The sequence below is a fragment of the Ceraceosorus guamensis genome, assembly GCF_003144195.1.
Source record: "Ceraceosorus guamensis strain MCA 4658 unplaced genomic scaffold IE81scaffold_32, whole genome shotgun sequence".
Taxonomy (NCBI): Eukaryota; Fungi; Basidiomycota; class Exobasidiomycetes; order Ceraceosorales; family Ceraceosoraceae; genus Ceraceosorus; species Ceraceosorus guamensis.
In genome coordinates, this window is record NW_020290027.1 from 100069 (window position 1) to 115590 (window position 15522).

The following is a 15522-nucleotide window of genomic DNA, read 5'->3' on the forward strand; positions in this document are numbered from 1 at the left end:
AGGTCCTGGTGAGCTCTGAACCCGACTTGACTTGCCTCTTTCCAAGAACGAACAGTCTCATGATGGGGGTTGTATTCGATCTGCGATTGTTTATTTGCTGCTGGTCGAGCGGATAATCTCGACCTCGACCAATTCGACGATAGAGATCCCAAGTGTCGCAGATACGCTAAGGCTGTTTGTCCGGCATCGCCCTAGCTGCCGTGACCCTAGCTCTCGCTTCAAGCGATTCAGCGGCCGGCTTTCGTCCAGCCCGCGTGAAAAGGCGGGTCGATGCTATCACGCTCCTTTCAGCAGCTTTCACCTGCAATCTGTCACCTCGTGACTGGTCAAAAAATGTCGTCAATTGTGACGTCGTCATCGTCGTCATCGTAGGGTTCGGGCGAGAAGAAGAACGAATTTTCGTATCATTCAATCTTCGCGGCGAATGTCGTCACCGTTGCGCTCAAGATTGCGCGGTCGACGCTAATTTAGCGTGCGCCAGATAGCTGGAGCCGCGCTAAAAGACGCGCTTGCAGGCACAACTATACAGTACATGCTCCTTCTGCAGCTGCCAGCTTGGCGCGCTTCGAGCAGGTCGCGTCCAGAACAAAATTGCTAGGAGAGGAGCGGAGGAATACGAATCAAGAATGGGTGCGCGGACTGCGTAACTCATGACTGTCACCAGTCGTACGCCTCACATGACGACCGAATTGCGAGCACGGGCAGAGTAGTCAGATGAACGTAATAATCACGAACAAGTATGAGTCAAGAGCTGCAATCAGGAGAGCTGGACACGTGCCTGGGGTCTTTACCACATATCGCCGTGCCATGAACAGCGTCACGTGACATTAGCCTACTCCTTTCCCGAGCCGTGCCTCACGCTTCCAGTTTTGAGTGTGATGGGAGCAGCGCTCTGTTGCGAGCGTCTCTCCATACAAGAAGCTCGTCGAGGAGCTGGGTGCTTCTATCAGGGCAACAAGATCGCTAGTCGTGAGTTCCTTTGATTAGTTGGATTTCACCAGCTAGAAAAGAGTCGAAAGCGCTTACCCGTCCTGGTGACCTCCCTATTTCAATAATGCCGTTAGCTAGGCTACAGCTCGCATACTCTTGAGTTTGGCAGAGTCCTGCTGATAGGTGAGATCGACACTGCTCACAGACTCTTTGGAACGAAGGACGGCAACAGACATGGTCGCGTGCGCGCGCGAAGAGGAGCAAAGCCTGATGAACACCCGCAAGAGCCTCTTGAGTCGCGGCGCCGAATCGATCAGAGTGAACTCACGTGATACAAATTTCGTGTGGAGGATGCGCCGCTTAGCACGTTCTTCTCGTGCATGCATCTCGTCTAGACTCATCACTCACCTTCGTTGGCAGCACCTCTTCAAAAGGTTGCTAAATTCAACGTTCCTTGTCCGCCTCCAACCGTTCTCGCCATCTCAAGACACAATCAGATTTGCTCGTCTCAATCTCTAATCCCTAACGTCCAAGACATATATGCTCTTGCGACGACCGATTAGGCGACTCTGCGCATCACCTCAGACCCACCGCAGCCCGCTCAATCACAACGCAGCATTCATTCGGGCCCCTACTCCTGCAAATAGGAACAGCCCTGCCGACGCCGCGTGTCACAAGCACCACTTTATCCAAAAATCCCAGCCTTTCCTACCACGTAGAAAATCCACGCCTCGTCGGCAAGCACCATTTTCAACTAGGACGATGCCTCCCAAGCTGGATTTGGGTTCTGAGCGCGCCATTGCCTCGGAGGTCGGCGCGCGGGACACCGCGTCCCTCGTGAAGCGCTTCAGCGAGGCGCCAATCTCCCAAACTGGCCCGCTCGTTGACAACACAGCTCACTCCATCGTCATTGCGGCTCTGGCCAGACCAGAAGAGGTGGAATCCATTGTAGACTTTGCAATCGAGTTAGTGCCCAAACTACAGGAAGTCAAAGAAGCCTACCCTTCCCTGGCAAGGGATCGGACTTTTTTGTCTGCTCCACGCCCTTCTGTCCGAGGAGCTGGTGAAGCATTGCGAGCTGCATTGACTTGTGAGCTCCATACCGCTATCTTGCGAGCGTCTCAGCTGGAGTCGACGCCGCAGGAAGAGGAGCAAGACCGAGCGGGCCTGCCACGCGCATATTGGTACAACATTATCGGTCACGCTCTGCTGGCTTCGCGGTTATTCGTCAAAGGTGACGCCACCTGGAAAGAGGGCCTGTGGCCGCTGGTTGAAGACGCTCTACAGCGCTCCTTATTCTCGCACGGCGCCACGACCTACGGCTCGGTAGCTGTCAACGCCGTCTTGTTCCACGGAGCAGGTGCAAGCTTGAAGGCCTATTTGGCCCCGCAAGGTCAGCGCACCGGTTTGGGAGACAAGTTTGTCTGGTACGATGGCGAGGCGAAGGACAAAAACGCGGAATGGGGCTGGGAAGACGTGCGAGTTCGCTTGACTGCCGGTGCGAGCGCAGCAGATCGTTCTGCTGCCTCGGACGACAAGACCGGTATCTTCCAGCACATCCTGCAGGTCTACGACGCCACCGCCTCGCGCTTCCTGGACAATGCACCGCCAAAATCGATCGAGGATGCCGATGCAAAAACGATCTACAGCTCGTGGGCTTGGCTGTCACAAGCGCAGAACAGCTCCGAAGAAGGCTTTGGCAAATTCTCCAACCCTGTAGACGTGGCCGAATCGACTCGAGCTCTTGCCGAACTGTCACGTCGCGTGCAGCAGCTCTCTGAAGTCGTACAATCTTGCGAGTCTCGAAGATGGCAAGGTGGTGTTGGCGATGCCAAGGCTTTACGCGGGATCGCTGAGGAGGTGGAGCGCCTGGAAGAGAAATTGAAAGGAGCTTGGCAATAGAAATGCCATGTGCGGAGCGCCTTGATGCACTCAACATGTTTCACATCAATCAGGAATCTAGCACGAGCAATGAATCCATCGCTGACGCTACGACTTGCATGGTGTCCCAAGATTGGAGATTCACCAGCAAATTTGCCGAGAACAAAAGAGGTCCGTGCCCGACAGTGGTGAACTGAGACTTTGAACGTGTCACGCGCCGTCTAGCGAGGGGACTTGAGAGCGACGAACGCCAGACCAATCGGCAAAGTGGGCCTCTGAAGGTAGTGCTCATCAGATCCGCCGGTGGATGGAATGAAGACGGCTCCGTCTAAGACCGCTACGTCTAGATATGGAGAAGAGAAGGAATTCACGGTGATTCACGATTGCTCATCTATTCGTGTGCAGGTAGCTGATGTCTTGTAGAACCGTGTTGGCGGTGTCGCTGTAGATATCTCGCGCGAATGAAGCGCGTCGTCTGCTGCGCGCTGCAGCCTTGATGGCTGATCATGGGGTAAGCGCTTGAATGGGGCGCGGGAAGGTTGATGTCTGAACGCGTTTGCAGGCACCAGCACAGTCCCTGCAGGGCCTCTCGCACCGGTCGACCCTCGGTGCAATGGCCGTCGCTACGCACGGTCCGCAATCCCATGCAGCAGCAGCATCATCAGCGTGGGCTGGGAGGCGCATTGCATGCACAGCAATGATGCAGGGCCAGCAGCACCGCAGATTCGCGGTCAAGTGCCTGCCGCGCGCGCGTGCGCTCAACTTCCGTGCTCGCCGCGGGTCAATCATCCGCGCGCGAGAGAGCGCGCCCCATCAATTTCCACCTTCTGCTGACAAGCGTGCAGCAAGCATTGAGCAGAATAGCGAAACTTCGTAAAGGCTCTGATGGCGTGGGCCGGTCAATCGTGTAGAGGCAGCGAGGCATCGCGATGCGACTGTGGGCATCTTTCCTTCCTTTGTTTGCTACAGCCACCACCTTCTTCAACAGCAGCAATTGCGGACGTCACAAAGGCGCAGCTTAACAAAGCGCACGAGCGATCGCACACAATCGATTCTCAGGACACAAAGTCGAGCTCGTAAAAGGACACGACTCGATATATTCACCAGTCGCTGACGGCGACGCGGAGCTCAACTTCCACACACTGCTGCCCACCCTGGCAGCACTAGATTTCAGAATGCTGCGAGGTGCTGCTACGCCTTTGTCTCGCTCCGTAAGGAGCGCTGCCACTAGCAGCCTGCGTCCCTTCAGCCATCGTGCCACTTCGCAGCTCGCGCTTCCTTCGCTCGGCTCGCAAAGTCAACGCAACAAGGATGCTCGTGGTGTCCTCGCTGCGACTGCTTCTCGCGCGTCCGGTTCCCAGCTGCTAGGATCGGTCAGCCAAGCGAGAGCGGCTAGCAGTCAACCTACAGAGATGACAGTTCGCGAAGCTCTCAACTCGGCCATGGAGGAGGAGATGCTGCGCGACGACAGTGTGTTCATCCTCGGAGAGGAAGTGGCCAGATGTGAGTGTTGAGCTGGTGGAACGCTGTACCGCTGTCAAAGTACTGCCTCCGAAATTTCCATGTTTGGCTTGAGCTGACTTGGAAATGCTATTATTCGATATCCAGACAATGGCGCTTACAAAGTGCGTGCAGTCAAGTGCGGCGCCAAAGCTCAATGCCGCATGCTCACACCCTGACTTGGCCCTTGGCAGATTACAAAAGGCTTGCTCGATAAGTTCGGAGAGCGTCGAGTGATCGACACGCCCATCACGGAGGCTGGTTTCACGGGTCTTGCAGTCGGCGCTGCGCTGGCTGGTCTGCGACCCGTCTGCGAGTTCATGACTTTCAAGTGAGTCGGCATCTCTCGCTGCTGGCCAAAAAAGCCGAACGAGCGGCCATCGTGACCACAAGTGCTGACAAGAGCGGAATTTCTTGGCGTGCGCTCAGCTTCGCGATGCAATCGATCGACCAGATCATTAACAGTGGAGGCAAGACCTACTACATGTCTGGAGGAAACGTTCCTTGCCCCATCGTCTTTCGAGGCCCGAATGGTGCTGCCGCCGGAGTGGGTGCACAGCATTCCCAAGATTACTCCGCATGGTACGGTCAGATACCTGGACTGAAGGTCATCAGCCCATGGAGCGCAGAGGACTGCAGGGGATTGATGAAGGTGAGTGCAGGGGTCACTGTCAGCGACACGCGGAGGCGCGCCTCGCCTAACTACCTGCACTTCTTCAGGCTGCGATTCGTGATCCTAACCCGGTCGTGTTCTTGGAGAACGAGATCTTGTACGGCCACTCTTTCCCGGTCAACTCTGAGATCCTTTCCGACGACTTTGTCTTGCCAATCGGCAAAGCAAAGATCGAACGATCAGGAAAGGACGTGACGCTCGTGTCCCACACTCTGGGTGTGACGCATTGCATGCAAGCTGCGGAACTTCTCGCAAAGGAAGGCATCGAGGCCGAGGTGATCAACCTCCGAAGCATCAGGCCTTTGGACATTGAGACTGTCATTGAAAGTCTCAAGAAGACCAACAGAGTCGTCACTGTGGAAGGCGGTTTTCCAGCTTTCGGCGTTGGGTCCGGTAAGTTTGTCGAGTACAAAGTCCTCGCGTCGCTCAGTGGGACCATGCAACTCAACCACCGATGCATCTCTCGTACGCCTTCAGAGATCTCTGCGCAGCTCAACGAATTCGCCTTTGACCATTTGGATTCGCCAGTCCGCAGAGTGACTGGCGCGGACCTGCCAACTCCGTGAGCAGCATAGGATCGCAGAAGCACCTGATTTGCATGAACGCTCACGCGCGTCTTTTTGATCTTTCACCCAGCTACGCAACGAATCTCGAGAATCTATCCTTCCCGAGCGCAGATATCGTTGTTGAGGAGGCCAAGAAGGCCTTGTACAAGGCCTGAGAAATCCCACGAAATCCGTGCTACGGCTCAATGCCAGATTCATGTAGGAAAGGGGGCGGAGTGACTGATTGCGAGGGCAAAAAGCGTACATTCAGGCCCTCACTTCAATTGGACGCCAATTGACATTTGATATTGTGATTCAGAATTGCGTCGAAAGACAAAGTGTGTCATCGTGCTGATGAAGGCGTCTACGAGTGGTGATGGACCATCCTAGGCAAGGACCATTGCGAGTGTGGTGACTAGAGACTGACAAATTGCGGAAGCGGCTACATCACACGACAGGATCACGAGGGGCTGAAAAGTTTGCGCATCTAAGACAACTGCACGCGCGATGCAGAAGTCGCAGCGCTGTTCTCCTTTAGGACTTTGCGCAAAGCGTTGGCGGCGACTTGATCTGCCCTCTTTTGCGCTTCGCTCTTGACTGGCCCCTGAGTGATGGCGCTGCTCCACAAAGATTTGGGAGCTTTGCGAAGAGCAGCGGTGAGGGCTACGAGGGAGCTAAGCAGCGCTACGCTACCAGCTTGATGGGCGCTAGCCAGCTCCAGCGGAACCAGGTAGAGCAGGGTGAAGATACCCAGCGATGCTTGCATGGAGACGACGCCTGCGCTCAGCAGAGCTAAGCGAGGCACCGACTTTGGCAATGGATATCCGGCCGCTCTCGAAGCTCTGTAGAGGCGCAGGCCTCTCCATCCTAGAGCCAGAACCAACACGAGAGAAGTGGTGGCAAGCGTTCGATGCATCAGCTGCACAGAAACGGGATTGGATGTAAAATTGCCAACAACGGCTCGCCAACCGCTACCATCCTGTTCCGACTGGCCACCGGAAAGAGTGTAGCGTCGGTCGAGAAGCTCTGCAAGTGGTGGAGCTAGCCTGCCGTCCCCCATCGTTGGCCACTCGTTGTACACCAGTCCAGCGTCCAGTCCAGCAACCAAGGCTCCAGTCATTGCGGTCACAAAGACGAACGTGGTGACTGCTTTCGTCTGACTGGCATAGCGCCTGACAGAGCTGGACGACAGCGCCTTCGCGCTTTGAGCGACATAGGTCAACCTCGAAAAGAATCTAGGTCGCAAGATGACTGCTGCAGTATGCAGACAGCCCAACCCGACCAGGAAGGCAGTGCCCAGATGTGCTGCTAATCTGAAGTGAGACACTCGTGGTGTCCACTCAGCAGTCTGCAGATTAGGGTCCAGACGAGGTTGGGCGCCGGTGTTGCTACTAGGAGCGGTGCTGTTGGGATGAGCAGCGATGGGAGCGACAATTTTCTTTTGAGGTGCCGCGAGACCGGATTTGACCATGTACCAGCCGAGAGCCCCTTGAAAACCTATGCCGCTGGCGATGGCTAGCAATTTGAGGCGCGTCCGTCGACCCGCCAGTCCGCTAACACTGAACGCTATGGCCGGGACCAAGAAAAATACTCCGATGAAGCGACCCAGCATGCGGTGGCCCCATTCCCACATGTAAATGGACTTGAAGTCCTCAAGGGTCATGTGCTTGTTGAGCCTGCATATATGCGCATTAGTGTCAGTGCGCCTTTCTCGCTCGAACAGAAAGGCACAGCCAAGAAAAGCAAGGAGTATAACTCACAATGCCCACTCCGGAGTCTCTCTGTACTTGTCCCATTCCACTTGCCATTCTTGCTGGTTGGCGGGCCACTTCATACCTTTCGTGCCAGGATTCCACTCTGTAATGCTTAACCCACTCTCCGTCAAGCGTGTCAATCCTCCGACTACAATGATGGCGTACACCAAGACGAATGTTGCCAACAAATGATAGGCTACGATCGGTCGCGTGCCATCATTGAACTTCTTCTCGTTGACTGGCGCAGCTAGGTCTTGCGAAGTAGGGATGCTGAATAACGTCGAAGAGCGTTTGAGCGGCTCAGCAGTCCTTGGGCTTGTGGCGTGTGACGCGCCTAAAGCAGATAGGGAAGCGGTGGACCTAGAGGCGCTGCCAATGTGCAAAGTTCGGAGTGAGCTCATCGTGCCTCGAGACGATGGGATGGTCCAAGTTGCACGACTTGCCGGCCGGCAAGGATCAAACGTCCACGATCCTGAATGAGCATCGCGACCTTTGGTCAATGTACGACTGAGAGGCTGATGCCCCCGTGTAGACCGCGCAGAGACAGTCTGTCGTGAGCTCGATGACCCAGCTTCCGTGGAGATGCTTCGCCAAGCATCTGCTGGCGATCCTAAGCCAGGCCTGATCACGCTGCATCGCGCACAGCTTGTCGTAGCGTAACGGAGCGAGCTGATCAGTTGACCCCTAGAAGATCCAATGCCCGACGAGCATTGGGAGATACTGCTACTCAAGCCCCGACTCGAGACGTGCAGCGCATTTCCATGACAAGCGCTCGTGGATGCGAGCACCAAAGGCGGGGGACAGGCAGATCTGAGTCCGAGACGCAGGCCGAGGGGAAGCTGTGGAAGGGCCATTGTACGCTAAGCTTAACGGAGCTTCACCTGTATAGCTAGCAGCTACGACCCGAGATCTTCTTGGCTGGAGCGCTTTCACAGCTGCGCAGGCTGACGGTGAATCCAGCTGCACCTAGTCGCAATTCTATTCGTTGAATGTGAAGCTCAATGTGTCTGTGACGCTAGAAGAAAAGGAGAGATGCTGAACGCGGAACCAGCTGAGTTATGGTCCAATCACACTGAACACGAGTCGGAATTGGTCATGCTGGGCAAGAGAGCTTGTTGTGCTGATCGAAGCATCGAGTCGTGAGGGAGGATGGTTTTGATGAACTCATCAGGAATTACAGTCGCGCTGGAAGATGCGCCTTACCCCAGCATATGTTCATTCACCCATTCGTGATTCGAATTCTGCGCTTCTGACTAAGCCCGCGCCGCGAATAGCCGGACGGCGTTGCGCTTGCATGCATGCAGCAGCAGCGCGAGCTCACCAGTGCAAAAGGCACGTGATCAAGCGTCGTGGATCTTCTCTCACACAAACCTTCACCTGTCTTGCTCCTCGATCTTTCGCTGCCTGTTCTCTTGCCATTCTAGCACGTTGCGGGCGTCCCCTGCTACTCGCCAAAGCGCCCCACTCCTTTGGTCGAATTCGCCCATAGGTGAATGTGGGGCCCCATCCGTATACATTGCTCAGTCGACCCCTTGAACATAGGCACGATCATATGCGCCCACGACCCTAAGCAAGGATTACTGGAATGCGGGCAGGGAGCTGGACAACATTTGTAATTAGACAGCATTCATGACTACGCTTGAGAGATCATTGAGGCAGCCACTCGAGAAGAGAGCCTACATTCGAATACCGGGTGCAGCGTTGCGAGCTCTTGGGACACGAGGCCGAGCTAGGAGGCGGAGAATTCCCTTGTAAGTGGACTCGGCTCCCTAGCTTTGTTGGTCAGCGCTTTGGGGGTTGCATCTTCTGGCAGTGGTGCGGAGGGTGTAGGAGGCGTGACGGTAGATCTACCTTCTGCACTGGCATGCTGTATTTGATGGGTGGACGAACCGGCTTGCGTCTGGGTCGAAAGCGCCGCAAGAGTGGGGGGCAGTGAGCCAGATCCTGAAGAGGATGTATCCGCAAAGTAATTGGCTCGAGATGGGGGGTCCGGATCATTGTATGGACTAGGCTTGAATGCGCTGTGGAAGCTTTCGCCAGTCAGCCCAGACCTCGGGGGACTTCCACCAGGAGTGTCAAGGCCGTGCCTGTACGGCTGTGTCGTGTCGTAAGGAATCTCGTTGAAAAGCACCGAAACACTTTCGCCTGTCAAGGTGACAGAGCAGGACAGACAGAGGGTGTAAAATGAGTCAGTGAGCTCGTACGAAGAGTCCTTATACTCTGCAGAAGGTTCTTACCATGGTGCGATCGTCTGATGGTCTCAGCGAGGACATGGCTGATATCGATCTTGGGGCGGACATACTGGGTGAGTAGAGTCGCTGGGAAGGCCTGCACCTGCACTTCTCCAGGCAGGCAGAAACATGGCCAACGCACCTCATCGATCTTGGGACACCTGGCTCGATTCGCAGCTTGAGGCAAAGTGTTGGTCACCACCAGCTTCTCCAGACTAGACTTGGATATCCTTTCAATGGCAGGCGGGCTCAGAATTCCGTGCGTGACGATAGCAAGAACCCTTTCAGCTCCGCTTTCCGCCAATTGCTGTGCAGCTAGATCCAGAGTCCCACACGTGTCGGCCATATCGTCCACCAAGATTGCTACCTTGCCCTTCACATTGCCGACCAAAACCATCCGTGACACTTCGTTGGCCTTTTTCCTCTCCTTGTGGAAGAGAGCAAAATCCACCTCAAGCCGGTCTGCGAGCGAGGTGGCTCTCTTGGCACCCCCCGCATCTGGAGATACGATGACAGCTTTTGAGCAGTCCACCATCTCCCGGATGTACTGAAGCGCCGCGGGCTCCGCATACAGATTGTCGACAGGCACGTTGAAGAAACCCTGGATCTGGGATGCGTGAAGGTCCATGGTGATTACATGATCGCATCCCGCATTTTCGATCATGTTTGCAATCAGCTTTGCAGTGATGGGAGCTCGACTCTTGTCCTTCTTGTCCTGCCTGGCGTAGAAAAAGTGGGGAATGACGGCAGTGATTCTCTTTGCGCTTGCAGTCTTGCAAGCGTGAATCATGATCAAAAGCTCCATCAACGAAGTGTTGGGAGATGCTGCTGATCCTGAGGGTGTCGGTGAGACGCAAGAAGTGTTGATGATGTACACATCGTGCTCTCGTACCGATTCTGCTATTCGCACAATCGACTCTCCAGCATCGTTGCGCGTCACTGTAGCCCGGCCTAGCGGTTGTCCCAGCCTAAAGGAGGTGTCAAGCGAAGCGGGTCAGCTTCTGCCACCTTTCGTAAGGACGCACTCCGGATGTGTTCGCGAACAAGTATTTCCCGAATGCTACAGCGTCTGTGTCTCCGCTCCCTTCTCCCCCTTCTACCCACCGTTTCGCTACCAGCTGTGCTAATTCCGGGTGCGAAGTTCCCGAGAACACCTTGATGTTTCCAGCCAAAGAGGCGACCATCTTGCCAATTCAGCTGTGACCTTTGGGGGCCAATATACCGGGCTTCTGAATGGCCTGAGTGCAGCCGAGCGAGTATCGTCTGGGACCGCGCAAGCGATTCGCCTGATCTGTGGAAGACGTGTCTGCAATTGTAAAATAACTCGTGATCGAAGTTCCTATCCTTACAAGGTGTGTGCTGGCTCGAACAAAGGATAGAAGTTGGCCAAGATCGAACGAGATGGACGATGCCTGCCCTGTTTTGTGTGCAGTGTAGGGAAGCAGATGACTGACGTGTTCAGAGGGGAGTTGCAGCAGGTACGGCGAAAAAGTGGACGAATGTATGCGCCCTACCTCGGCGATTGCCAAGTACGGTATTGCAGTCCTCGAGGCGAAGATGCTACCTACTTCGATCACTTGGTCTTGTGGTGCTGAAAGACCGGCACCAAGGTGGGTGCTGGACTAGTTACGAGGTGCTTGACGATGACGATCTCGCCGCTGTGAGCGTCTGAAGGGAATCGCGGATCGCTGAATGAATATGAATGGGCAGGACCGGTATTCACCTCGTCAAGTCTTGGCCTAGCGGCTGACTGCAAGGATGAGCGGCACCGAATTGAAGTCAAAATCCGCTTCTGTGGTTCACGATTACCGGTAGGTTGCAGGCCGACAGAAACGCTGCATCGCGTCCGAGTACTCGTGCATGGCCAGCTAGCCAGTCAGGATTTTTCCATTCGTGATATTTTGATTCACAAGATTGCGCGCGCGCAAGTCTCAAAGTCCCAGTTGTGCTCGATCGAGATCTCCGCAATCGTGAATTATTCGAATTAGGCAGAAGGGAAAATCACGCGCTTGAGAATAAGGTGCCGCACGGCACCGGTACGGTACGACGCCGCCTACGTCGCAGCTTTGCGCTTCTTGGCGGTGCGCGGGGAGCATGTCATCGAGAATATTTTGCCATTCCTATGCGCGCTGTAGCGCACTCGTCACTGATTGACTGTTGACTCACCACCTGCACGACTGCACGCCTGCACGAACCAATTATCACTCAATCAATCGTGAATATAGAAGAACCTTGCGGCTGGATGCCCAGACTCATCGGGAAGGGCGAGGTCTGCAGGCAGGCTACACTCACGACTCACCGCATATGACTCGATACAGATAGAAGTCTCAAATACTGATGAAGAGATTCGAGATCGCACAAGACTTCACCAGACTGTTGCACTCATGACTGCCCACGCAAGGCAAATGCAAGGCTTTATGCAAGCGATGCTCACATAAAGCCTGCGAATGGACCTGGAAAGCCATGCTGCATGCTTTGTGGCCCCGAGGGTCATGAGCCGGCCAAATGCGATCAGATAGGCAGATACCTCGATCACAGGTGAGGTAGATGCATGCGTGGATGATAGTATGCGCTGGAGCATGGAGCCCTATATGCTGAGAAAGGGCTGTCAATCCATCAAGTTGTGAGTCTATGAGCGAGCTAGTCGAAGTGCCAGAAAGGGCGTCGACTCCCCGCACGCACTTCGGGGGGAGCGCATACACGTGACCACGACTGGCTGCCTTTGCAAGCAAGATGCGAAACATAGTAATAAGTCTTGAGTGTGGAGGATGCCAATCTTGAATCAACCTATATTTATTGCTCAACCTGAAAATGAACAAATGAAGAGGCGCCGGAGAGTTCAAGTACCTAATTCACGATGGCGTACCACGCGATAAAATTCAAAGCGATGTCTCTGATTCTGACGGTCAACTACGGCGGTAACTCCGGCTGCTCCATTCACCGGTGCGCCAAATTAGCAGCAAAAAGTTGCTGCTGCTGCTGCTGCTGTTCCGCGGCTAATGTGTCTCATGCGCGCGGCCCGGCACGCTTTTGCTCAGATTCTTTGATGTTATTTTTTTTTTGCTCGGCACAGGGCCACACGAGTTGTGGTGGAAGAGAGCTCGCATCCATGCAGCCTCGCAGTCGCAGCCACGAGTTCGGCAGACAAGAGATATCGTCGCATCGTGGTGGTGCTGGGAAAGCAGACGATGCTGGCAAAGCCTAGCAAGTCACGAATCTGATTCAGACTTGACTCGACGCAGCCATTGCTGGCTCGGATGCATGCGTGCCCTGCTTTGCGCTCTCTTGCGCTCTCTTGATTGCGCTCTCTTAATTGCGCTCTCTTAATTGCGCTCTCTCTTCCACTTTGACTCATCAGACTCGTGACTCAAATGACTGTGACTGTGTGATGCATGCATGGCTGTGCGCTCACTCACCTGGTCCCACCGAGCTTTAGCCTTTGCTCCTGCATATCAGAATTAATGCTCCCCCAACTGGTCACAGTGGTGTGTGTGCAGAAGATCGACTTTTGCTGCCAGTCACGAAGTGAACACGCAGCTTACTTGCCTCCCCAACAGCTTGACCTCTCCTTCCCCTTACCCCACACAGTCCACACGTATTGGACCGGCCAAACATCACCGAGCCGTCTTCTCCCTTTGCCCTTACCCCCACCCCCTTCCACCACCTCTTCCAGCACAAATACTTTGCGCCTCTTCTCCACCGAGGGAAATGTCTTCTTTGACTTTGCATCCTCCCCTCTCTCGAGCACTTGCCCGCTCATCCTTGTCCCTCTCCCCCGCGTCCAACCTTGCCGCCGTCCGCTCCATACACCAGCAGACTCTCCGCCCCTCATCTAGCCTTCGCCCGACTGGACAATCCGCTTCATTGACGCAACGCACAGTCAGCTCTCCTTTGAGCGCCGCACGAGCATCAGCTTCTCACCTCGGCTCTACCGCCTCGATCAGGTCTTTTACTAGCAGCATGGCGCCTCGTGAGTGTTCGGATAGAGACTCGACCCTGGCGAATGGTACATGCGCGTGCTGACGCGCTGTTTGGTCTTCAACTGGATTGATCTGGGCACACGGACGCACAGGCAAAATCAAGGTTGCAAACCCCGTAGTGGAGATGGATGGAGACGAGATGACTGTGAGCACCTCGATAGCCGCACCAATTACAAGCGGTGCGACCATCGGAACTGGCGACTAGCACGGTAATTGATGCACAACCTCATCCTTGCTTTGCTGGAATTCACTCGCAGCGCATCATCTGGCACAAGATCAGGGAAGAGGTGAGTCATTGAAACTGCACTGATCCTGTCAAGGGTTCCCCTCTGGAGCTGCCATGTGCTGATCGCCCAAAAACGCCCGCTGATCGGCTTCGATAGATTATCCTGCCATATGTGGACTTGGACATCAAATACTACGATCTCAGCATCGAGAACCGAGATGCTGTGAGTGTAGAGAAGCGCTTGCAAGGACACGCATCCTAGCTCAACCTTGACGCATTTTTTTTTTTTTTTTTTTTTTTTTTTTTTTTTTTTTTTTTTTTTTTTTTTTTTTTTTTTTTTTTTTTGCAGACCGAGGACCGAGTGACAGTAGAGGCTGCCGAGGCGACAAAGAAGTACAGCGTGGCCATCAAGTGCGCTACTATCACACCCGATGAAGCTCGGGTAAAGGAATTCAACCTGAAGAAGATGTGGCTCTCGCCTAACGGCACGATTCGCAACATCTTGGGAGGCACAGTGTTCCGCGAACCCATCGTCTTGGAAAAGATTCCGCGACCTGTTCCAGGCTGGACCAAGCCGATCTGCATCGGCAGACACGCATTTGGAGATCAGTACAGGTGTCAAAACTTTGCGGTGGACAAGCCTGGAAAGTTCACAATGACCTTCAAAGCGGAGGATGGTGAGGAAAAGACGTGGGACATTTTCAACTTTCCAGAAAAGGGGGGTGTGGGTCTGGCCATGTACAACACGACGGACTCGATCGAGGGTTTTGCGCACGCCAGCTTCAAGATGGCCCTCGATAAGGGAATGCCCCTGTACATGAGCACCAAGAACACTATTCTAAAGGCATATGATGGCAGGTTCAAGGACATCTTCGAAGATATCTACCAGAAGCACTACAAGAGTCAATTTGAGAAAAAGAAGCTCTGGTACGAGCACAGACTTATCGATGACATGGTTGCGCAGGCCATCAAGGGTGAAGGAGGATTCGTCTGGGCCTGCAAGGTGAGCAACAGAGAGCGCAACAGCAAAGCCGGCGCGTGATTTGGATGGCTCACGCACTGTGCCTGCATCATTCTATGCTGTTCAGAACTACGACGGAGACGTCCAATCGGACATTTTGGCGCAGGGCTTTGGCTCTTTGGGTATGATGACTTCCGAGCTCATCACGCCAGACGGAAAGACAATGGAGTCGGAAGCTGCGCACGGAACGGTGACCCGTCACTACCGAGAGCATCAAAAGGGCAACGAGACGTCGACAAACAGCGTGGCAAGCATCTACGCTTGGACCAGAGGGTTGCTCTTCAGAGGCAAGTTGGATGGTAATCAGGAGCTCATCACTTTTGCCAAGAGCTTGGAGGCCGCTTGCGTAGAGGCCATTGACAGGGACGGCGTCATGACCAAGGATCTCGCTCTCGCCATTCATGGCAAAAAGATGGAGAGAAAACATTACGTCACGTGAGTTACTTCTGTGCGATGGCAAGATGGCCAGTCCTGGCTTGCTCAGACGCTGACACCACCTCACACTTTCTCTACCTCAGTACAACCGAATTCTTGGACCATGTGCGCAACAAGATGGCAAGCAAGCTCAAGGAGCAGGGAATCGAAGCTGGTAAGCTTTGAATGTCGTTCTGTGTCAGCCTGCGCAAGCAGAGTGGCTCCGCCAACGACCTATCGAACATTCGTAACAAGAAAGCAAAGATTGGCATGCTAAGGTCGAGTGGGTAGCGCAGGGATAGAATGGTATACTATTCGAACAAAACGCTGTCACTCGGAATTTTGACGTGACAAGAAGCTGTAGTAG

The 15522-nt window shown here is 54.3% G+C and overlaps 6 protein-coding genes across 6 annotated transcripts; 4 read left to right on the forward strand and 2 right to left on the reverse strand.

The window, feature by feature from the left end:
* Positions 1 to 1692: 1692 nt before the first annotated feature.
* On the forward strand, positions 1693 to 2832 carry IE81DRAFT_347629 (hypothetical protein; the record flags this gene model as incomplete). The annotated part of the gene is made up of 1 exon (XM_025516173.1): positions 1693 to 2832. One exon carries the CDS (start codon positions 1693 to 1695, stop codon positions 2830 to 2832), a length of 1140 nt encoding a protein of 379 aa, XP_025369377.1.
* An 824-nt stretch (positions 2833 to 3656) lies between these two features.
* Positions 3657 to 5850, forward strand: IE81DRAFT_323701 (thiamine diphosphate-binding protein). The gene is made up of 7 exons (XM_025514028.1): positions 3657 to 4314; positions 4420 to 4436; positions 4506 to 4642; positions 4741 to 4963; positions 5032 to 5377; positions 5462 to 5546; positions 5621 to 5850. The coding sequence occupies exons 1-7, from the start codon at positions 3987 to 3989 to the stop codon at positions 5703 to 5705; spliced, it is 1221 nt and encodes a 406-aa protein (XP_025369378.1). The 5' UTR covers positions 3657 to 3986; the 3' UTR covers positions 5706 to 5850.
* A 166-nt stretch (positions 5851 to 6016) lies between these two features.
* Positions 6017 to 7684, reverse strand: IE81DRAFT_347631 (COX15-CtaA-domain-containing protein; the record flags this gene model as incomplete). Its single annotated transcript, XM_025516174.1, has 2 exons — positions 6017 to 7205; positions 7290 to 7684. 2 exons carry the CDS (start codon positions 7682 to 7684, stop codon positions 6017 to 6019), a joined length of 1584 nt encoding a protein of 527 aa, XP_025369379.1.
* Positions 7685 to 9012: 1328 nt separating this feature from the next.
* Positions 9013 to 10698, reverse strand: IE81DRAFT_290562 (phosphoribosyl pyrophosphokinase; the record flags this gene model as incomplete). The annotated part of the gene is made up of 4 exons (XM_025511856.1): positions 9013 to 9428; positions 9521 to 9569; positions 9657 to 10482; positions 10619 to 10698. The coding sequence occupies 4 exons, from the start codon at positions 10696 to 10698 to the stop codon at positions 9013 to 9015; spliced, it is 1371 nt and encodes a 456-aa protein (XP_025369380.1).
* Positions 10699 to 12858: 2160 nt separating this feature from the next.
* Positions 12859 to 13486, forward strand: IE81DRAFT_140660 (hypothetical protein). Its single transcript, XM_025510348.1, has one exon. It carries the CDS (start codon positions 12907 to 12909, stop codon positions 13348 to 13350), a length of 444 nt encoding a protein of 147 aa, XP_025369381.1. The 5' UTR covers positions 12859 to 12906; the 3' UTR covers positions 13351 to 13486.
* On the forward strand, positions 13475 to 15341 carry IE81DRAFT_347633 (isocitrate dehydrogenase NADP-dependent; the record flags this gene model as incomplete). The annotated part of the gene is made up of 7 exons (XM_025516175.1): positions 13475 to 13484; positions 13587 to 13639; positions 13752 to 13781; positions 13878 to 13943; positions 14070 to 14723; positions 14809 to 15176; positions 15260 to 15341. 7 exons carry the CDS (start codon positions 13475 to 13477, stop codon positions 15339 to 15341), a joined length of 1263 nt encoding a protein of 420 aa, XP_025369382.1.
* Between the last annotated feature and the right edge of the window lie 181 nt (positions 15342 to 15522).